Source organism: Gastrolobium bilobum, unplaced genomic scaffold (genome assembly GCF_033153095.1).
Source record: "Gastrolobium bilobum isolate Gb01-03AN ecotype WA unplaced genomic scaffold, APGP_CSIRO_Gbil_v1 utg3781, whole genome shotgun sequence".
Classification (NCBI taxonomy): Eukaryota; Viridiplantae; Streptophyta; class Magnoliopsida; order Fabales; family Fabaceae; genus Gastrolobium; species Gastrolobium bilobum.
The window spans coordinates 211963-236040 of record NW_026896623.1 but is presented as its reverse complement, the minus strand read 5'-3'; the positions used below and the strand labels follow the sequence as shown (position 1 = coordinate 236040).

Genomic DNA, 24078 nt, shown 5'->3' with positions numbered 1-24078 from the left:
CATTGTTGTCTCTCTTTTTTTTTTTATAAATTTTATTAGCTCCAAATCTTAATAAACATCAACATTCCTGAAATTCAATCTTCATCAAGTGGAGGAGAATTTCACGAGATTTTTTACGTTTTTTTGTGAAACAAAAGTGGCTAACTTTGGATCAAATAGACATCGACAAAGGTTAGTTTTTGATCGATTAACTCTTATAATTATACTATATTTTACAAATGTCTTTTTTTTGTGTTTATTTTTTTTAAAATTTTCATTATCTATTATTTCCTTAAAACTTTGGTTGATTCACCAAAGCTTTACTTTTGAAGTGAAAGCAAAAATTGAATCATGATTATGATCTTTAAAATAAAAAATAAAAAAATTGTGCAGACATAAAAAAAAATATCCTGGGTCCGCCACTGGGCTAGGCCGGCCCGACCCACTTTCACCCTTGCTATTTAGTGTTGACGTGGGATTGTAATGGATAAATAGAATAGATTGCTTCTCCTATAGATTAAATTATACGCAGCTAGTCAATATGGGAATATGGTGGCACACACGGTGCTCGCATCTCGACAAGGATATGTTCATATTGTCAACGTTACACGAACATTTTTAACCTACATTTCAATGGCTAACTGCGGGTTATAGAACTCACACAACCCACCATGCTGTGAATTTAAAATATCATATAGAGCTCTCAAAGCTGGCTTCTCAACAAGAATATGTTTATGGGATTGTATTTGGTCATGTTACATGACATAAGTTACATCATGTTGTAGAGACAAAGTTGGTGGAATTCACTGTTTAAATAAAAAACAAATTAAACAGTGAACCCCACCAACTTTGTCTCTACAACATGATATAACTTGTGTCATGTAACATGATGATTATATTTCCTTATGTTTATGTATCATCCACGGGCTTAATGATCATCTTGTCCCCATTTTAATTAAAAATTATCATTTTATCCTTTTTTTCAATCTATATACCAACTTACTCCTCTTCTTAAACTATATATCAAACTGCTCTGTTTGATTAAAGTTTAAACCACAGTTAGTAAATAAGTTATTTAATAGAATAAATGACTTAGCAAGTATTAGAGTTTGATCAAACTTTGGTTAAATAGGAATAAATTGGTATATAATTTAAAAAGAATGACATAATGGTATGTAATATTCCAATTAAACTTTGTGCATGTTTACCTTCTATTTTCTGTATGATTCTGGTTAAAGATTGCTCTATAAAGACTGGTCAAAGCTGCATTATGATAATCTCCAATGTGTATGTTAAGATTTTGTTCAGGCACACCGCACATGTACAGAGAAAAGTTTATCTTAGTGCTTGTGCTTATCCCTTCTATCCACGTTTTATGTCTTGCAAAGGAAAAATATTTTTCTGATAACTATTGGCTAGAAAGGTAAGCATGCTTTGACCATAGTTTTAAGAATTCTTTTGTACGCATGCCAGGAAGGAAATAGTCCAAAAGCTAACGAGTTAAACACAGTTTTAATTACTACTCAAATGGTGAGATGACTGTTCACAATCAGAAGTTTGTTAGACAGGCATAAAATAACCATTCAAGACCTTGGATCACTAACATCTAAACAAAATATGAACAAAGCACGGTGTTTGATACTAAGAGAAAAGTCACTATTTTTTTTTTAGAAAGAAGTTCTCCTCAGGCTGCTTTTGCCAAAAATAATTTGCAGCTTCTATCCATCGAGGATGAACTAAAAACTTGTTTTCTTTCACCGCCCACCGTGACTTCTCAGTTCCAGCATCAGTAGCAACTACATGTGTCACAGAGGGTTCAAGTTCTGTCAAACAAGTGGCTCCCATTTGCTCTGCCATCTTCCGGAGAGCTGGTAACGCACCATGAAATATACGGCTGAAAACGATCACACATCCATTTAAGACTTCACTTCGAAGTGATGATAAAACCTGGACAAAAAATGATTTAATTGTAAGAACCACATTAATAGAAGACAAACAATATATGAACATAAAGCTAGAGCTAGAAGACAACCAAATATGAACAGCATAACTACCTGCCTCACATCTCGAACAACAAGATCATCTTGAAGTTTCTACAAAAGTTTCCCCACCACATAATTTTAGAATTATATCAGAAATAATCAACTTTTTAATCAGGATGTCATAATGATAAGAGACGTACATCAAAGAATGTGCAATGGACTTGCTTGAGCACTTTGAGAATTTTTGAGAGCGCTCCATCAGTTTCATCTTCATCGCTCTTCAATTCAGCAAGAGATTTGCAATTGAAACCAAACTGCTGACAACTTGAAGCAAAAAAATGGTATCTTTCCATCAGTATCAGATTATCTTTATGCTTCATCCATGCCTACAACATTTAGTAGCAACATTTTCATACATCCCATTAAAAGGAGATGATTTTAGTTCATAAATTACCAAATCAAAAAGAATGCCATCTGAAACATTAAATGGATAGATCTTAGCACATTTCAAACTCTTGAGCTTCCTATATAGAGTGTACTTTACAGGGATAATTCGATTCAATTTCTAAAAAAAAAATTAAAAAAATTAAAAAAATTAAAATGTTAACCAATAATCATGTAAACCCCTACACGGAAATCCTCACAAAAGAAAGATAAGAAGCCAAGACAGAAGTAGTAGTTTAAGCTTTATAAGTGGAAAAATCACGCTTAGTCAAAATTGCCACATTAACTGTCTTCAAAGCCTATTGGGAGGAGCCACGCTACAACATCTTCAGACACAACCACTCAGACATATACTCATATGAAGTAAGAATAAAAAACTCAACCAGAATGGAATTCAAAACCCATTCATATTGTTTGATATCTAACCTGCGAATATGTATGCATCAAAGTATAAATAGAAACAAAAATATTTTATTTCCCAAAATAAATAAGTCCAATAGCACCAGTGACTGGAAATGAGTCGAGAGTCAAATTTCCTAATCTGTGTTATAATACAGAGAAAGCAACATTGCAAAGTAAAACTTATTTGAACACAACTAAACTTAGAAGAAACTAATTTTTTTTTTTTTCAAAAGTATAAACAAGCAAAATGTTTGAAACGCTCTAAGAAAATTTGATGTAGAACACTTCGCAAAATGGTTTCCAAAAGACCTTTAGAATCCGTACCTAGCCATTCAAGCACTCTTAATTTCGGTAAACACCAAATGCAAATGCAAGAAAACAAATTTCTTACTTCTTATGCCTAATTACCAACATAATACATTATGGAGTTATAACTTTTTTTATTCATATTTTACAATCGTAATTCATTTATTTGACCCAAATTGTAACATTTTCAGTTAGAAGTAGTCTGACCAAAGTTGTAATCCCAACAGATTGCTTTTAATGGAAGAATGAAAGACTGAATGGCGTACAATGCCACTTAGCAATTGAAAGATAATATTTTTCTTCCATTATAACTAAAATAATTATAAAAAAAAAAAAAACCAATCTCCATTAAACTCGACTAGCGAGTGTGAGGTGGAGGAAATCCTTGTACGCAGCCTTACCCTTGCATAATTGCAAAGAGGCTGTTTACGAGATTCAAACCCATGACCTTTCAGTCATGAAGGAACTATAACTAAAATAATTATAGGGAAAAAAAAAATAGACTTTATGGCATATATGCCAAATCACTGTTTTGTTGTTCACACATAGGTCGGAAGAAAAATATTATAAGACTGTATTCCACATAAAATAACTATCATCAAACAAACATTCCAATTAAGTAATTCAGCATTACAATCAGAAACTAGCAATGCACTCACGTGTTCTGTATCATCAAGAATTAGGACAGCACTATCTTGCCCCAACACAACATCAAGACCCTTCTGATGCTTTTGAGTCCCATCATCTCGAGAAATCACCTTTGCATTGAAGTATTCTCCTTGAGGATCAAGAAGCTTAGCCATCTCTAACGCATAGGGCCGATCACCCATGGTGTATATGTACATTTCAAACATCTCATTTGCTTCTTTTAGAAATGTGCGGACAAAGGGCCTCAACTTGGTCATCATGTGCATATGCTCCAATTTGAAGAGGCTACCTTTGGAGACATCTATTGTTTCATTAAACAGTAAATACAGGGTGAAAACACTTTTGTGTTAGGAAAAACTGCTCATTCAAAATAATGATGCCAATTAGCAAAAGCACACTGGTTGGCATTTACCTCCTAGAGAATCTGTCTGAGTATGTAAATGCAACTCTTCTGAGCTCAAATGAACAAGGTGAGTAGAATTTAGCAGTGTGTGATCTAGGTCAAGAACCAAGTTAAGCTTTTTCCGCAATAACAAATTCTTCATGTCTGTATCGCGCAATCTAGAAATTTCCTCATCCTGGAGTCTCAGTCCCTGCAAATACAAAATTTTCCATCATATTTAATAAACTATTATTTGAATAAATTACTTAGATTGACCAGGTTATTTGTACCAGCCCAACCATTGTGCTAACCAAATCATGAAAATGAATATAAAATTTCTACATTAAAGATTAGAGGATATGTTATAATGCATATAAAACCAAGAGAATCCTAACATCATCAAACTATGGTGGAGCATATAAACCATGCAGCTGTATACTTGTTATGAATGCCCCAGCACAACATATTTTACTTCTTATAGGGACAATTAATTCCAAAAAAGAAATATATCCCAAATGAGTGGTGCTACTGGCTAACCACCACACTTTTTGGTTGTGATCAATAACAGCCATTAAACCAGAGAATAACTTTTTACCAAGCTTCAACTTATTTCAAGTAGATCTAATAGTTATGTGAAAACTGTAACATGCAGCAGCAATAACTATCCAAAGATAAATTTGTAAACACACAAGATAACAATCTGAAATATTGCGTACCTTATGTATGTACCCAAATGTCACACCAGAATCCCCATCCAACTTTTGCCCACAACGTATACACATATGTCCAAATGAGCCAGGATGTGTACATACATCTACCTCCACGGATGCCTCTGCAATAACAATAAAAAGAGAAAGTTAAAATACTTTCAAGACAAAATGATAAAGTTGTATAAGAACCGTAATAATAGTTGCACAAACATGTAAGAAGATTGTGCAGAATCTGAACCATTACAAATAAGTTTAAGGTCTAGTAGTTATCCAGTGGCCCACAATAAAGGCAGTGTGGATTGTACACGATCTGACTGTGTATAAGCCATTACTCGATTAGAACTGACATTGTCAGTAAATAAACAATCAATACTGCTTCTTGGTGAAATGGGATAAAAAAAAAATTGGTTTGAGTAAAGCAAGTTACAGATAGCATTGCATGTCTAATAAGCTTATGTTGAACCAGTGAAATAGCAGGCAGATAAAACTAAGAAATGTCATCACATCTTTTGCTATAAATTGGTCTTCTTGCTCTAAAAGGGAAGCTGTGTATGAATAAATTCTTGAAAACTACACCGAGCTGCACATGTGGTGGGAATCATTCTGGTTTGCAGTAAAGATAATGAAAATACACAACCAAAAAAATCAAAATTACCTAAATTCCGTTCCTTGGTTCCTTCTGAAGTAGACCCCTCAGTTTCCTCAACGCTTTCAAATTTACGTCTTTTAATTCTGCTTTAATTCATAAATTTGACCAAAAACATGAGACAAGGAAAAAACCATAGCATTTCATGATTATCTCTCAGAATGACATTTGCAACACAAATAGACACCAAAAAAATGAACCCCAAAACCCAACTTTTTCTTTCAGGTTTATGCAAATAGCATCCAAATTCCACAGGTCAGTAAAAATAAGTTTTCATACAACAGTGAAGATTTTGAAAACAAAACAAAGATAAAGAACACTGTAAGTGAGTAATTAAGACGACAAGGCATAACTAGTAGTGATATTCATTCTATAACATAGTTGACAGGGAAAGGAGGAGGCAGTAAGGATCCCATACCCAGACCACCATTTCAGTGTGCCTTTAGCTATACTAAAAGAATGCCATAAACGTAATTAAAACCTGGCAGTATGATCATCTATGATTTTTCAGAAACAAGTAATCACTCCTAAAATATAATATAACCTGTCAAATTTTATCATGATCATGATAATAGAAAATCAATTTAAAACACTTTGAAAGTAGTTATCAAGCAACTTACTCAACTATAATTAAAGTCTGAACAACCACACTACCCTACAACAACAACAGCCTTGCCCTACTAGATGGGTCAGCTACATGGATCAATCGAACCCTATTGCACTCTATCAAAAACCAAAATTTCACTAAAATCATTTATTTGAGCACCACAGTACTCTGCATCTAATAAATGTTTAGTCCTCTAAGGAATCAAAACTAGATATATGAACATGTCATACCAACTAAACTTGAATAAATTTGTGAAAACGAAACTGGCAACAACTTAACTCATTCCAAATCGTATATAATAATATGAAACAGGCAATGAAGAGAACCTGACACTCTCAAACTCATCTTGGTTTCCATCTTCTTTATCTGAAGATGCGTCGGGTGAATTTGCATCTAGTGCAGCATCAAGAAATGCAATGAAGTCATCACTGCTGGATGAATGTACTGGAGAATCTGTCACAACACTCATCTGTATCATTGCAATCCAATGAAACCAAATTAGGAAGCAAAATCCAGAAATGAAGATTATTACACAAACCACAACCAACTGGAACATAAAAAAGAGATAACAGCTTGAGCTGTCAAAATGGGCCAGCCCGGCCCATTTAGCCCTAGCCTGTGTGGGTTAGGGTAAAAAAGCCCGTAGGGCCAAAAAGCCCACAATGATATAGGCCCATATGGGCCAAAAGCCCTATGGGTTAGGGCTAGCCCATGGGCCTTCCAAAAATTTAATATGTATTTTTTTTTTTTTTTTTTTTTTATAACATTTAATATGTATTTTTTTGTGTAAAAAAAAATCCATATTTAATATATTCTTTGTTGTAATACATTCCAAGGTTTCCACAAAGTTAAACATAAATATCACTGATTAACATACCCAAATATATTATAAACTCATATGTCCTAGTAGTGTTCCAGATTGTATTTACAGAGGTTGGACAAGAAACAATGACCAGTTTACAGGATGTATTTACAACCATAATGAGCAACATTTTCTCATAAAAAAAAGTGAGAGCATATTCTCATAGATTATTGGAACACTAATGAAAGCAGATTTTATAGTACTGTAGATGAAACTAATATTATATAAAATGACTTGTGTGATCCATCTTGGGCAGCAGATTACAATAAGATGTCAACATTGTAACAAAGAAATTAAATGACTATATCTTCGGAATACCTATATTTGCTTATTGTAAGATATCTCAATTATATTTATTACATCATAACTATATGATAATATAAAATTCTATTATCATATTGCAACAATATGGTTCAATCAGGTCATAAATTGCAGAAAGCAAGGTTTCAAAAGTTTTTTACCATCAGAATTCAAATCACCAACAAAAGAAGGTCTGGAGGTAATAAACGAAGAAAAGGGCAATGAAACGGAGATTGGGACATTTATGCCAACCTGATTCAAATCAGATTCAACAACGCATTAGAAAAATGTATATAGGCTAGTAAGTTCTAAAGAAAAATTAATTCCAGCAGCTTTGCAAAACATTACATGGATATCAAACAATTGCCTGAAGTTCTAAAAGGTTTGACTGAAATAGAAATAACAGAAAAGATCACAGCCACTGAATAGAATAGGAGTTTCTGCATTATGCAAAAAAGACGGGGGGAAAAAATGCAGCAAGAATGAACAAAAGAGATGATCTAAGAAGAATAATTTCCAAGGTGTACAAAAAAGTAATTAAAGGGAATATGAAAACAAGATAAATCACTGAGTAGCATGCAAACATACAGATTTAACACAGGTCCAAAGGTGCATGAATTTGGCTACGGTCTAAGCTACTCAAATTATTCCTGAGTTCCTCTCTGTCACACAGAACATTCTTTACTTCAATCAATCATCTACTCATTTGATGGTTGAGAATTCTGAAACCATCCGTTACAAACTGGTTTCGGAGTTGGGTGAACAATCTTTGAATTCAACAAAAATGAACATTCCCACCAAAGAGAAAAAGAAGAGTTCATTGGATGGCCATGCAACTCAAACCCAAAACATATTCCCCACCGTCCCAATCCACCGCACATTCTCATTTTAAATTCACACACTGCCATTTCAACTCTCTTTTTTCCTTTTTTCTTTTCAATCCATTTAAGGGTCTTCTTGAAGCACATTCATCCCCCCTCTAATTTTATACCTAACTATACCTTAGTGGCATCCACTAACAACCAGTTATATTATTACTACCATCCCTATCGTTTATATAAGAACCTCTTTACTAGGACCAACTACCCTACACCAAAAAAATATGTAATGGTGTGAACGCACACCCGAATAGAAGAATCATCATAATGGTGTGAACGCGCATAACACAAGCAATGATCCCTCAAATAGTTTTAATAATAATGCATTAAGAAGCAAAGTACATGGATTTCAAACTATAGAGTTCAAAAGCTAAGATAGAATTAAAAATCAATCAAAAAACAAAGAAAAACAAATTAAAAATGAAACCTCAACTCAGAGCTTCAGAAAAAAATAATTAATTAAACAGGTAAAGTGATGCATTGAACAGAAAAGATAAATAATGCAGTGTCAAATATCATAAAAGAGAGTTATATAGTACACACCATATAAAAAGAGAGGGCATTCAATTGCTTAGGCCTGTTTAGCGTCAAAACTCTCACAGATGATTTACGCTCCACCAGAATCTGTTGAACAAAACGAAAAGCAGTTCAGAACTTCATTTTTTTTTTTAACAAAATGAAGGAAAATGAAAATACAAGTTTAATCTGATAGAGGTATAAACAAGCCCTAAGAATGCAAGAAGCAACACTGCAGCAAAAAAATGAAAATATCATATGATTAATTTGAACCCTCACATCCCTATTATCGGACCCATCTCTGCTAGGGTGCGAAGTCGAGGTTCTGAGAAGAGAAGCGATGGTGCATCTCGTCGCTGACACAAATTTGAAGAGGATTTGTTGAATTTGGGTGGAATGGGTATTAGATAGCCTATCTAAGTATCACACGGAAGGATGATGGTGAATCTACAAGAACACAACCAAATTAGGGTTTGACAGAAGAGAGAATAGCTATTTTCCCGAGAAAATTATGCAGTCTGATGGAAAATGAGTTGAATTCTTTTGATCCATGGTCCAGCTAGCACCTAACCCAATAAATGGAGGGGTCTTATGGGTTAAGGCTAAGTTGGCCCTTCACAAAAAAGGCTGAATAATTGATGGGGCTTTCATAGGGTAAAATGGGCTAACCGTAGGGCTGTGGGCTTTTTGACAGGTCTAGAGATAATAGTATAAAATTAACTACATGAATAAATGAAGGGTTTTATAAGAGTTACGTTGTAGGAAAAGTGATTGTGTAATATTATAGAGATTTGTTTTGCGTGTCGTAATTTCTTTTCTTTCTTTTTTCTTCAAAAAGTGTGGACTCCATAAAATGTTGTGTGAGTAGGAAAATTTATTGTGACATGTTAAATGAGAAACGCAAATCCCGAATCCCTACTAAGAATAGAATTGGTTGCTAAGGCTTTTTTTCTTTGAAAAAAAAAGATTAAATAAACATAAAAAAACGTACACTTTTACTTGTGTTCTGCGAGTGATGGAGAACAAAGATGGATGAAGGCTTCAACAAGTTCAAGCCTTACGATAATTTTCTATGCAAAATCATGCGTCCCAGAGAGAGCCTCAACGAAACCAACAAAGGAATTCAAGAGTAAGGGCACGGGTACCGGGAGCTTCATCTTGGGCCTCTTTTGCCTTTTGGGTATTAATTTGATATTGGGCTTTGAAGAGTTTGGCTACCCATTGGGCTCACACTTTTGCCCTTTTACACGATCCAAGTTTAAAAAATCAAGTATTTTAAGTATGAAAAATGTGAGTGTCATGTCATAGATATAAAAATATAGAACCCATATTTTTATAATTTTTTTTATTTTTATTTTTTTCAACGGAATCTATACTTTTTTATGTCTATGGCATGACATAAAATGTGTCATATAACATGACCCTCACATTTTATTTAGGGTACCCCAAACTGAGAACTTTAAAATGCAGTATGTATATTCTCAGATTGCTTCCACGGTTGCTCTTTAGTTGCATTCTTTGAACCATAGAAATTATCCAGACCTGCGACTTGTCAATGATGAATGCATCACTGATAACAAGAGAGCTGAAATTGAAGTTGTGACTTAGTGAACTCTTTCATTACATTTTCAATGTAGAACGCTTTCTTTCTAATTGATTTACGCCTTATCTTTCACTACTTCAGACTAGTTATTTTCCTAAGAATACTGCTTCACATCATCTACAATATACGCTCTCAAAACATCATTTTATATTGAAAAATTAAAAAATTATAATGAAAAAGACTATTATAATCCTACAACAAATTATAATTATAAAAATACCTTAATTTACACATCAAAACGACGTTATTTTGGACTCAATGTAAATAAATTATCCACTTAACCGTAGAAAAAACAAGCTCATACAATATAGGCAAGAAAGGAAAATGAAAGAGTATTTTTGTTATATTTATTGTGTTGTTTTAAATTTACTTTTTCGTTCAATGATTTTTTTTCTTTTTTTATCAATTTAGAACTTGAATGAGCAATTGCCATTTGGAACATACAACTCTGCTGATATGACTCGTGTGAATTTTGTTTGTTTCATTCATCTTCTATTAGTAGATTGCAATATACGGACTTAAGTCCCACACCAGAAGTATAAGGTTTTAATTTGGAATTTATATAAACTTTAGGTTCCGGTACCTTACAAACTAGCTTATTAGGTGATTTTCTCCCGACATCCGTATCGAGCAATCTAACTTGACTTCTGAAGTGGCTCAAATCTGACCTGACTTGGTTTCAAAACGTGTTTTTAATTTGATTTTTTTTATAGTTATTGATTTATTTTTTAATCTCATGTAATTTAATTATTTATTTGTTTTAAAATATATAAATTTTATAATAAATTTGATATTTGTTGAATAAATAAAAGAATGTAATTTTAAGCCCCTGCACATGTGAAGCAAAATTAGTGAAAATTAATGAAAAGTAAATTATGAGAGAACGCTCTTCCCATCTTAAGATGACAAATCACTAATTTTAACAATACTAAAAAAGATCTTATTTTCGATGAAATTTCTACGTTGCAAACGACGAAAATTTCGTCACAAAATTATTTTTTCGCCGGAATACTTTTTGTCGAATAGCGACGGAATTTTTTCTCTAATGAAAATTTTTACAAAAATAAATTTTCTATCGAAATTTTCGACGAAATTTAGTTTTCGTCAAAAGTTTTGACGAAAATGATTTTCTCCATCAAATGTTTTAAACAAAAAAAGAATTCTGTCAAAAAATTTGAAGGAATGTTTTTCGTTCAAAATTTCAATGGGAATGTGTTCTGACGAAAATTTCGACGGAAATTGTTTTGAAGGAAATGTTTCATTCGAAACTTTCGACGAAATTTAGATTCTCTAAAGAATTTTGATAGAATATTTTTTTCGTCAAAATTTTTTATTGAAATATTTTTTGCTAAAAATTTCGACGAAAATTTTTTTTTGTCAAAAAGTTTAAAGAAAATATTTCAGCCGAAAACTTTTGCCGAAATTTGAATTCTGTATAGAATTTTGATGACATTTTTTTCCGTTAAAAAATTTCGATGGAAATGTGTATCGTCGAAATTTTTGATTGTTTTTTTGTAAAATAATTTAAAGAAATTTAGATTCCGTAAAAAAAAATTCCGTCAAATTTTTTTACAGAAATGTTTTTAGTCACAAATTTTGATGAAAATATTTTTCGTCAAAAATTTTTGCAAAATTTTTTTATGGAAATTTTTTTCCGTAAAAAATTTTGACGTAATTATTTTACGTTAAAACTTTTCTCTTAACGTAATTGTGATTTTTTTTTCACATAATGGATATGGTCAAGTTTTGAATCAATGAGTCATTATTTAAACAAGTCAGGTCTAAAACTGACCCAAATAAAAATGAGTCAGTATTTAAACCAGTTCAAAAAAATAGATATTTATGAGTCAAGTCAAGGTCAAATCAAGAACAGGACAAGTGAATCAATTTTTTTGCAGAGCCCTGTATACACGCCCTGCTGAAATGTCGAAGGGTGATTTCAACTTGGCATGCTTTCATTTTTTATTATTTTGAAAGGCCGACTGCCGATAATGCATTGTTCATATATATTACATGAATTACTGATAATAAATCATTAATGATAATTAACCACACAGCACTTTACTTATGTCTCTATAGAGATTGATATAATAAGTATTCAATACATTAAGGGGTATATAGGAGTGTTTTATATATTTAAAAATTATATTTTCAATCTTAATCCTTATTACATTTGCATTTAACGGCACATATGCAAGTAAAATTAAAGTTAAGATTAAAAGTAATACTTATTATTTTTAAATTGGTATAAATTTGATGATTCCCTTAAGGTTATCTTTCTATAAATATTAACATGTAGATGTCCGTGCAAAGCACATGTCAAATGGCTAAAATTAAAACTAAATGACATGGTACCAACGAGTTACAGTTTTCGAGTGAATTTGATACTCGATTTTTTATTCACATTACTCATTAGATTTTTGTTTTAACCTTTTGCTAGAGAGATATAATATAAAATCATTGAAATTCTATTACTTACAAGCTTAAATTGTGGAGTTAAATGAACTGTTTATATGGTATCAGAACATTAAAGTTTAATTCTCGCTGCTTCTTATTTTCTTGTGAAATTAAATTAGTACTGAGTAGTTTACCAACAAAAAAAAGAGTCAGCACTATAAATAGATCTGGGCAATATCCACATTGAAAGTCCAAATGACTCTTGCGAGATGTAATACAAAATCATTGAAATCGTATCACTTACAAGCTTAGGATCTTGGGTTAAAATTATTCTTTACAATCTTAAATGTGAAATTTAAGATTTAAATTAAATTAACTAATTATAGTATAAGATATTATAATTGAAAAATTAAATAGATAATTAATGAGTCCAATTAAAAAAATTGCAATTAAAAGTTGGAAATAGCAAGTGAAACCTCGCTTGCGTTGTCCAATTTGAGTTATTAACTGTTTTGATATTTAAAATAAAATATAAAAAAAAATCTGAAAAAAAGGGTTCAACTCATCACATATGTCTGTGCTGTTTCTTAAGCATTTCAGCGCCATCTTTTATAGGAACTCTGATAAAAATGTCACTGTTCATCAAGTTTTTTACCTAAATGCCACGTGGACAAGTTTGTTGGGCACTATAGCGAACTCAATTTGCTAACGTGTCACGTTTCTAGTAGACACCAAGTATCAAGTTTACTACTTGGGATAGCGAACTTGGTTGGAATACATAATTTTTATGTATTGCAACCAAGTTCGGTACCCTAGGTAGCGAACTTGGTGTCCACGAAAAATGTGACACATTAGCAAACTGAGTTCGCTACAGTGTCTAGCGAACTTGCCCACATGGCATATTAGAAAATAACACTGTTCGTGTGGTATTTGAGTAAAAATTTTGGTGAACAGTGACATTTTAGTAACTGTTCCTCTTTACTATTTGATAATGATTATTTTGGTATTGACAATTTGTTAATGACAAAATCAATTATTCAAAAAAGTTTTATCAGTGTTTGGGTAATCCGGCCATCCACCAATACAAGTACTCTTCCTATATTATCAACGGGTTTGGAAAGGCCACTTAATCTTGTTTAGACGTAAAAAGGAAAGGATTTCGGTTTGATCTTCATATATTATTTTTAGGAGGAATTTAAATATCTACATCCCTGATCCATCCCGTACTTTAGACAGACGCGAGGCGGATGGATGGGGGAGAGAGAGAAACGATCTGCACAGTGTTTGAGTACTATATACGTGAAAAGATCCATACACTTAATGTCTTATTATTTTGAATTTGATTATGGTGTTAGATTCTGTTGTTGTTGTGGATTTTTTGCTTAAGCGCAATTGATACATGAATTTTACTCCTTTAATTGGACTCCCCTGGCCGCTTCCCAATGGTGCTCACTCAACCCAAAAGTTTGCATCAAAACCATGATGTCGAAGTTTTTTTAAACTGCAAAAACGACATTTTTTTTGTGTGCTTTTGCGATAACAAAAATTCGGTTGCACGTGCATTAATGAATATATTTCTAAATCTAACGTTACAATATTATTTTAACCATATTTACATATCTTTACAGATAATTACACATTTCTAAATAATTTTAATTAACATATCCATTATCCAATCAACATGATATTTACTAAATCACTTTTTGAATAAAACTTTTCAAACATAAATCACTAAAATAAAAATCACTTTTTTTACACAATCAGCATTAAAAAATAAAGTTGAAGTAAAAGTTAAGCTTGCAAAAGCTAAGACAAAGATTCGTTTAATTAAGGCTTTTGGCTTGTTCACACACATTCTCTATCTAAAATGAGAGAATCCATGCACTTCCATAATTTCGTCAATACCACAAACTCTGCTACACAGACTCATATGACAAATTTCTTAACAGTAAATCCACCAGTTGCTTTGGGAGCCAAAATTCTTTACTGGGATACGAAGTATAGGACTATAGGCATCGTAATCCACGTACAGGATCTAAAACCTGTCATTCTGTGAAATGATAACAAAGAAATAACCAAGTTTAGAAGATAAGTTCAGGTTAAGTGGTAGGTTGAATTTCATTCATCTACAAAGAAGAAAGGGTAAGTACTACCATGGAGTATGAACATCACCAACCTACACATAAGTGAAAAACAAAAGTAATTAATGCAAATGTCACAGGTTTAACCCAACTTAGTGTTGAGGAAGCAAAGCATTAATGATTGAGTGAAAAAATTCGACATTGGTTAAGAATGAACTAAGTGAGCATCATATAGGTGGAAGGATCCATGCACCTATGTCTTAAGGTTTTGAGTTTGATTGTGGTATTCTATGCCCATTTAATATATTTGTTCGACTCTAACTTTGAAGAGAACAGTGACTAAACTCTGCCTCCTGATGAAGAAGAGGCCAAACAAATAGATGTTGTTGACAAAATCCCTTCTAAAGCAAGATTGATGATGATCTAAAGGGAATGAAACAAGTAAAGACATCACAGGATTAGTCAATCTCTTTTACAATCACTAACTAAAATTCAGTACACTCAACAACAATAAAACAGTAAACACTTGTATGCAAGATACCACAAAACAGTAGACTTCTTATTATTATATCGCAGTGAAAAATTCCTCTGCATACATAATATATATTTCACCAGTTACCGTTGAAGTATCGGTATCGTTTAAATAATGAAAGACAATTTTACCAATGATTTGGAGGAGTATTATGGTTCGAAAAGTCGTAGAACGATACACGTTTATAGCCCTTAAAATTAAAATTAGCCCAGTGGGTAGCCCAACTCCTCAAAGCCCAATACCAATAATACCCAAAAAGCAAAAGAGGCCCAAGATGAAGCTACCGTCACACGTGCCCTTACCCTTGAATTCTTCGTTTGTTTGAGGCTCTCTCTCTCTCTCTGCTGGGACGCATGATTTTGCATAGAAAATTATCGTAAGTCTTGAATTTTTTAGAGGTTATAGATACCAGATGTTCTGTAGCAAACAACGTTAGAGGTTAGGATTTATAACGAAGTGGATGCCTCTTCCTGTTCCTGTTCCTTCCCAGCATCATCAAGTGTTGACAAACCTCATCGACTACACCCATCACAAAGACATCACCAGAGGTCGAGCACTGCACGCTCGCATCCTCAAAAATGGTTCCTTTTCCTGCGTTTACATTGCCAATACCCTCCTTAACCTCTACGCAAAGTGTGGTCAATTGTCCAACGCCAACCTCGTATTCGACAACATCGCTGACAAGGACGTTGTCTCATGGAACTGTCTCATCAATGCTTTCTCGCAACAACAGTGCCACTCAGCCTCTTCCTTCGTCATGCGCCTCTTTCGCAGCATGTGTGCCCACCACACCATCCCCAATGCTCACACCTTTGCAGGCGTGTTTGCTGCCTCTTCCAATCTCATGGACGTTTTCAGCGGGCGGCAAGCGCATGCCCTCGCCATCAAAACGGCGTGCTCTGATGACGTTTTTGTTGGGAGTTCCCTCCTTAATATGTATTGTAAAACGGGTTTCGTTTTGGAAGCTCGCAAGGTGTTTGACAAAATGCCCGAGAGAAATGCGGTTTCTTGGTCTGCCATGATTTCTGGGTATGCTTCTCAGGAGCTGGCTAATGAGGCTCTGGAGCTTTTTGGACTCATGCGTCGTGAAGAAGAGGGTGAGAATGAGTTCGTATTCACTAGTGTTCTTAGTGCCTTTACAAGTCATGAGTTTGCGTACACTGGTAAGCAGATTCATTCTCTTGCCATAAAAAATGGGTTGCTTTCCATTATCTCTGTTGGCAATGCTCTTGTGACAATGTATGTGAAATGTGGGAGCTTGGATGATGCGCTTCGAACTTTTGACTTGTCTTGGAATAAGAATTCTATCACATGGTCGGCCATGGTTACTGGTTATGCTCAAAGTGGGGATTCTGATAAAGCATTGAAGTTGTTCTACAACATGCATCACTCTGAAGTATTACCTAGTGAATTTACTCTTGTTGGAGTGATCAATGCTTGCAGTGACCTTTGTGCTATTGTGGAAGGGAAACAAATGCATGGTTATTCATTGAAATTGGGGTATGAATTGCAGTTGTACATTTTGTCAGCTTTGGTGGACATGTATGCAAAATGTGGTAACATAGCGGATGCTCGTAAGGGTTTCGAGTATATACAACAACCTGATGTTGTTCTTTGGACTTCTATCATAACAGGGTATGTACAAAATGGGGATTATGAAGGGGCTCTAAATCTGTATGGCAAAATGCAGATGGTGGGGATTATCCCCAATCAGCTAACTATGGCGAGTGTCCTAAAAGCTTGTTCCAGCCTAGCTGCTTTAGACCAGGGAAAGCAAATGCATGCTCGGATTATTAAGTATGGTTTCAACTTAGAAGTTCCAATTGGAAGTGCTCTTTCTGCCATGTATGCAAAATGTGGAAGTTTGGATGAAGGGCACCTTATCTTTTGGAGGATGCCTACCAGAGATGTAATTTCGTGGAATGCAATGATATCTGGACTTTCTCAAAATGGTCGCGGTAATGAAGCCTTGAAGCTGTTTGAGGAGATGTGCTTGGAGGGAACAAACCCTGATCATGTCACGTTTGTGAATCTTCTCTCTGCTTGTAGTCATATGGGACTGGTGGACAGAGGCTGGGTTTATTTCAATATGATGCTTGACGAGTTTGACATTGCTCCAACAGTAGAGCATTATGCTTGCATGGTTGATATTTTGAGCCGTGCTGGTAAACTCATCGAAGCAAAAGAGTTCATTGAATCAGCAACGATTGATCATGGCTTGTGTTTATGGCGCATATTATTAGGGGCTTGTAAGAATTATCGTAACTATGACCTTGGTGCTTATGCTGGAGAGAAACTAATGGAGTTAGGGTCACCGGAATCATCTGCATATGTATTGTTATCAAGTATATATACAGCCTTAGGAAAGTGGGAAGATGTGGAGCGTGTAAGGAGGATGATGAAAGCCCGAGGGGTCACTAAAGAACCTGGTTGTAGCTGGATAGACTTAAAGAGTTTGGTTCATGTATTCGTTGTTGGAGACAATATGCATCCTCAAATTGAGGAAATACGGTCGGAGTTAATGTTTTTAACCAAATTGATGAAAGATGAAGGATATCAACCTCTTTCGGATTCATTGCCTGAAACTATCAGAGATGATTTGAGTGGTAATATTTGATAGTATTCCCATTTCTTACCTATCAATTTCTTCAGTTAATCAATAGAGTGATTTTTCTTTTGTTGTATGGATCGGTGTATGGTTTAATTCCTACTGTTAAAAAAACCATCTTAGTAACTAACAGTATTGAGATAAATACAAAGTGCATCTGGCCCATCATCTTCTTCTCTTTAAACTTATTCGCACCATCTGCTTGCCTTTTCTTTGTGATTTATTGGTTTTAAACTTTTAATTGAGAGATTGAGACAGACTCAGCTTTCACTAGAATTCTTTACATTTCTTATTTTCCTTATATTTTCATTTTCTTTTATTCATTCAGATCAAGAAGGCAGCCACGAGATACAACTTATGATTTGTGGTGGCTTGTAGCATGATTTTGGAGATGATCTACTCATGCAAAAATGCAAAATGTAAGATTATATTGTTCGTTATATTCAGAGAAAAATATCTTTTACTGTTGCCTTTCATATTGGTCTTACGTTGTTAATTTTATTTGAAGAAGTTTAACTTTTTCAGTTGGGTTTTCTTTTACCATAATCTGTAGTGTATTTGATCACTGTTTTTTTCTTAGGTATGGAAATAAGTTTCTTTATGTTAAAGAGTGGATGTTACCATTGCTTCCTGCAATTTGCAAAAATGCAAGGGTAAAGCTACGTACAATTGATCCTCACCCCTACCCTTGCAAGTCGGGGAGCCTTGTCCACCGGCGTTTGTCCTTTTTTTTGTTCTTTCTCTTCACTCATCCTGGTTATTAGCTTTCTCCAGGATGTAACCATTGCTTCCTCCAATTTGCAAAAATGCAAGGGTAAAGCTACATACAATTGATCCTCACCCCTACTCTTGCAAGTCGGGGAACCTTGTCCACCGGCATTTGTCCTTTTTTTTGTTCTTTCTCTTCACTCATCATGGTGATTTGCTTTCCCATTTTTCGTTCCAAATTCTAAGTCAGTTGTCACAATCTCTATAAGAAGTAATAAACTAATAGTTTGTACCAAAAAAAAAACTAATAGTAATAGTAATCTATTTAAATATCTGCCTATTAAGAAGCTTCAACATATTCTTTGAACTAATACTTTCACAATAATTTTGACCAGAAAATTCAAATTTTCTGCCCTGTTGAATATTCCTTGATGCTGGACATTTACTTCACTTAAAATTTGGCATTCTTCTTTCCTTGTTTTATTTTTGTTTATGATTTGTAGACAAGCACATAACCTGCTTGCTTTGGAAGCCAATACTGTCCTTGTAAAAACTGAAAAGCTCTGTGGGTGTGTTAAACAACCGAGACCCAGACCCCTTATTGCTAGAGTATATTTTATGAGGAATTATAGGTGTTCAAACCCTCTCAACTGATGGCATAACTGTCGTGGAGAGGTTGGAGGGATGTTATGCAATAATTGCTTTGTGGTGGAAACTAATAGTATTAGCAATTTGGTGTTTATAAATAAAAGTAGGAATATGAATGTAAGCAGATTTTTAAGAAAGAAGTCGGGAGAAGTTGCAAGGAGGGATATGCCTCTCGAATGCCTGTTTGAACTCTCTAATTCTGTCATTATGCCTCTTGAGTTTATTAAACCAGAGCCTAAATAAAACAAACATTGTGTTTTAGTGTCAATTCTGTGTAGCGAATGCAAAGGCCATATCAGGGAGCAAAGTTTAGCTTCTGAAATACCTTGATCTGATCTTCTCTTTTCGAAGGGGAAAGGAGAGGGATGGGAGAAGCAGGTGTAGTCCATTGATGCTTAACCTTCTTCAGATTGCATTAAAAAAGCTGTGATATGACATGTAAATGCTTTTGTACGAGTATTTATGTTGTGAATAGGAACCACTCTGTTATCTGGATTCTTCATTGGTTTATTATTGAATTTATTGTTCCATATTGGTGTTGTTTCTGTTTTATAATTTAGTGCCATCTCCTGTTACTGGACTGACGGTGCTCTGAAGTTTGGCTGTTTTTTTTGTTTCACATGGCAAGCTTTATATATTTTCTCATCCTTCTGCTAGTGAAATCATTTGGAATGGCCATGACATTCAAAAATCTGGAATATTCCATCAGTATAGGCATCAGCTTAATTGGCTCTCCTTCAACGATGCCATCACGGATAGGTTTACAGTTGTGGACAATGTTCAGTGGTTTGAATTTCTTGAAGGCAAGCAAGGGAAGGCTATGCCTGCACTTGAGTTAATGGGACTGGTAAGATTGGCCAAGGAAAAGCCAAGGATGTTGTCTTTGGGCCAGCGGAAAAGACTGCAACTTGCTAGATTGCTGGCATATGGTTGCTAGATGAGCCTTCGGTTGCATTGGACGATGAAGGTGTAAAGTTACTTAGAGCATAGGAAACATGGAGAAATTGTGATTGTGGCCACTCATTTACCCGTTGAGATACAAGATTCCATGGTCTTGAGGCTCTCACCAAGGGATTTGCTTGACCGGTCTGACATTTGTTAAGTTACCTATTTTCATTCACATTCTCATCAAAAAATCTGGAATCAGTTGTTCTTTTTGACAATTCAGTCAGCATTCACTCACTGTGGGTTGTTGTTGTATTTTTTAAAGTTCAGTGGCAATCTTATAATTCACAAAAAAGTGTAGGGGATACTACGGGTGTAAATGGACTGTGTTGATTTAGGCTTTGGTATAAATAAGTTATGTCTATGTAAAATGTTTCGAGTCAGATCTAGCTTATTATCCTGGTGTAGGCTAAATTATAAGTTTAGTCTGGCTTATTTAAAAATCAAAATGTATGGCCTAGGTTTATTATTAGCCTATCAAGCCTTCAATATCAATCAGGAATTAGGAAAAATGTTTAAAATAATATTTTTATTAATTAAAATTATTTAAATAATTATTTTATTTTAATAATACAATGTAGATTGACTTGTACTTTAGATATTGTAAAAGTAAGTCTGGAGCCTGTTTTCTAATTAAGTTTTTTTTTAAAGGCCGAGCTTATTCTATTTTAGTGAGTATACAAAGTGAGAATCGGCTTGTCGTAGATCGGGCCAAGGCTCTTAATAAGCCATTTGGTTCATTTATATCCTAAGGCAGAAAAATAAATGGGGTTGTAAGTGAAGGAAAAGTAAGGACTAAAGGAAAGGAATCTTAGGGGCTGTTTCAAGCAAACAAGGAAAGAGGTAAACCCAACTTCTTTGGTTCTTTGCCCGGTTTTGTTTTGGTCAAAGGCCGTTAAAGCCTTGGACAATTTTATTAAATAAGTGGAATGTTATGTGATAAAGCATTTGTGGCTAATAATTATGAAGTTGCAATTTCACTTGTGTTGTAATGCAAGCATGGTTATCAAGTTGTGATTGAATGTCTTGAAATGCCTGTTATAAATTAAAGTCTTAGTGTGTGCGATGCTTCAAGAAAGGTAGGACTTCAGTCTTGTGCATGAACCCATATAATAGAATGTGTTATGTCACTAACGAAATTTTATACTATAAAGAATTAATTCAACCCAAAAGCTTAAGTTGTTAGATGAGGCTACATTAATAGTTTTATATATCTCTAATACGCCCCCTCACACGAGAGCCCATTGAGCTTGAAGGATGGATGATGCATCATCATCATCATCTACATCATGTACTACATGTGAAAAGTTTAAGGATGAAATAAAAAGATTAAATGATTTAAAAAAATTTAGATGTGTTAGAGAAAACTTGAATGTTATACTTGGTAGACTCACACATGTTACTTATGGTTTAGGTTATGTTAAGCCTAACATGCATCATTTAAATGCTAAAAGGACTTCAATTGTACATCATGGGTATATGTCTAAGAGTCCATTCATTAAATGCAATTATTGTGGAAGAAAATGTCATAATTCTTATCAATGCAAGTATAGGAAAAATGTGAAAAGTTACAAACAAATTTGGGTTGTAAAAGGCACTTTAAACCCACTGCTTTCAAATGATGGGCTACTGCCCATAGCTGACCAAAAGACCCAAAAGCCTTTGGGTACCAAAAGTCAAGTAAACTTACTTGTTTTGTAGGTACAAGTGTGCTTGAAGGCAAAAAGCACTGGTACCTTGATAACGGATGTTCCAAGCATATGACAGGAGATATTACTAGATTCACTTCAATCATCATGAAACAACATGAACATGTTACATATGGAGACAACAACAAAGGAAAGATACTAGGAATTGACAAAATTGGTAACATTTCCACTACTTTAATTGAAGATGTGCTTTTGGTAGAAGGTTTGAAGCATAACTTGCTTAGTATTAGTCAACTTTGTGATAAGCAATTTAAAATTGTATTTGATTCCATGACTTGTCATATTACTAGTTTGCTTGATGGTGAAGTTAAATTCATAGGTCATAGAATTGATAATGTGTATATGCTTGATATTGATTCTTATTCTACAAATGTTGCTACATGCTTGATAAGTAAAAGTGATGAGACTTGGTTATGGCATAGACATATTGCACATATTGGAATAAATCATCTAAACAAATTATTAAAACAAGATTTAGTAATTGGTTTGCCTAAACTCTAGTTTGAAAAAGATAGATTGTGTGATACTTATCAATAAGGGAAACAAATTAAAACTTCTTTTAAAAGTAAGAATGTTGCTTCTACCTCTAGACCTTTAGAGTTATTACACATGGATTTGTTTAGTCCCACAAGGACAATGTGTTTTGGTGATAATTACTATGCACTTGGGTTATTCTAGATTTACTTGGACACTTTTCTTATCACACAAGCATGATGCATATAAATCTTTTAAGAAGTTAGCAAAGCATATCATGAATGAGAAAAGCATGAAGATTGTTCATATTAGATGTGATCATGGTGGAGAATTTGAAAATTCTAAGTTTGAAAAGTTTTGTGATAAGCATAGCATAGGCCATAATTTTTTTCTCCTAGAACACCACAACAAAATGGAGTTGTAGAGAGAAAGAATAGAGTCTTAGAAGAACTTGCTAGAATTATGATAAGTGAAAGCAATCTTCCTAAGTAATTTTGGGCTGATGCGGTAAGTACCGCTTCTTATGTAATCAAACGTACACTAATTAGACCTATCCTTAAGAAAATCCCCCATGAACTTTACAAAGGTAGAAAGCCTAACATTGCATATTTTCATGTGTTTGGTTGCAAATGCTATGTTTTAAATAATGGTAAGGATAACCTTGGTAAATTTGATGCTAAAGTCGATGAAGGTAAATTTCTTGGTTATTCTCTTACTAGCAAAGCTTATAGAATATATAATAAAAGAACCATGACTATTGAAGAATCTATTCATGTTGCTTTTGATGTAACTAACTCTTTCTTGCAAAGAAAGTCTTTTGATGATAATATTGCAGATACTTTAGAAAACTTATCTTTGGAAGACAAAAATACTAGCAACAAGGAAAAGGAAAATATTGATTATCAAGGAAATCAACAAAGTGAGAATCAAGAGTTACCGAAGGATTGGAAGTACTCAAAGTCACACCCTATGGATGCTATAATTGCAGATCTATCAAAGGAAGTTTCAACAAGAAATTCTTTAAGGAATGCTTGCAATCACTTAGCTTTTGTATATTAAGTTGAACCCAAGACAATTGAGGAAGCTATTCAAGATGAAAATTGGATGCTTGCAATGCAAGAGGAGTTAAATCAATTTACAAGGAATGATGTTTGGGAACTTGTCCCTAAACCAGATGATCATCAAGTAATTAGCACTAAATGGGTATTTAGAAACAAATTTGATGAAAATGGTGTGATCACAAGAAACAAGGCAAGACTAGTAGCTAAATGTTATAGTCAAGAAGAAGGAATTGACTGTGATGAATCCTATGCACCTGTTGCAAGACTTGAAGCTATTAGATTACTACTTGCATATGCTTCAATATATGATTTCAAGCTATATCAAATGGATGTCAAACCTGCGCTTTTAAACAGTATTGTTCAAGAGGAGGTATATGTTCAACAACCACCCGACTTTGAGAGATTTGACTTTCCTAATCATGTTTATCGTTTGAAAAAAGCTTTATATGGTTTAAACCAAGCTCCAAGAGCTTGGTATGAAAGATTGAGAAAATTCTTATTAGAAAATAATTTTTGTAGAGGTAAAGTAAATACTACATTGTTTATAAAGAGAAAACATGATCATACTTATGCAAATTTATGTTGATGATATTATTTTTGGTTCTACTAATGAAATTCTTTGCGATGAGTTTGCTAAAATGATGAAAAGC

General features: G+C 33.9%; 2 protein-coding genes and 1 pseudogene across 6 annotated transcripts; 2 read left to right on the top strand and 1 right to left on the bottom strand.

The window, feature by feature from the left end:
* Positions 1–1479: 1479 nt before the first annotated feature.
* LOC133301089 (RNA polymerase II C-terminal domain phosphatase-like 4) lies at positions 1480–9203 on the bottom strand. Of its 5 annotated transcripts, XM_061500691.1 has the most exons (11): positions 8942–9203; positions 8690–8770; positions 7430–7520; positions 6433–6575; positions 5509–5585; positions 4860–4975; positions 4174–4354; positions 3773–4062; positions 2162–2347; positions 2034–2072; positions 1480–1926 (listed from the first exon to the last, which is right to left on the bottom strand). In XM_061500691.1, exons 3-11 carry the CDS (start codon positions 7430–7432, stop codon positions 1636–1638), a joined length of 1326 nt encoding a protein of 441 aa, XP_061356675.1. In that variant the 5' UTR covers positions 7433–7520; positions 8690–8770; positions 8942–9203; the 3' UTR covers positions 1480–1635. The 5 variants fall into 5 exon arrangements, with proteins under 5 accessions (XP_061356675.1, XP_061356674.1, XP_061356676.1 ...); XM_061500690.1 differs by having other exon boundaries at positions 8690–9203; XM_061500692.1 differs by having other exon boundaries at positions 2162–2278; positions 8690–9203.
* Positions 9204–15643: 6440 nt separating this feature from the next.
* Positions 15644–20014, top strand: LOC133301090 (pentatricopeptide repeat-containing protein At2g33680). The gene is made up of 3 exons (XM_061500695.1): positions 15644–17881; positions 18212–18302; positions 19897–20014. The coding sequence occupies exons 1-2, from the start codon at positions 15736–15738 to the stop codon at positions 18259–18261; spliced, it is 2196 nt and encodes a 731-aa protein (XP_061356679.1). The 5' UTR covers positions 15644–15735; the 3' UTR covers positions 18262–18302; positions 19897–20014.
* Positions 18690–20517, top strand: LOC133301095 (ABC transporter I family member 1-like; annotated as a pseudogene).
* Positions 20518–24078: the final 3561 nt, after the last annotated feature.

Coding starts and splice junctions, on each gene's coding strand:
- LOC133301089 (XM_061500690.1), bottom strand. Junction 5,586..6,432: donor GATGAGTTTGAGAGTGTCAG/GTTCTCTTCATT, acceptor GAATTAAAGCAG/AATTAAAAGACGTAAATTTG. Junction 2,073..2,161: donor TCCATTGCACATTCTTTGAT/GTACGTCTCTTA, acceptor AAACTTTTGTAG/AAACTTCAAGATGATCTTGT.
- LOC133301090 (XM_061500695.1), top strand. CDS start 15,736: ATGCCTCTTCCTGTTCCTGTTCCTTCCCAGCATCATCAAGTGTTGACA. Junction 17,882..18,211: donor TATCAGAGATGATTTGAGTG/GTAATATTTGAT, acceptor TTATTCATTCAG/ATCAAGAAGGCAGCCACGAG.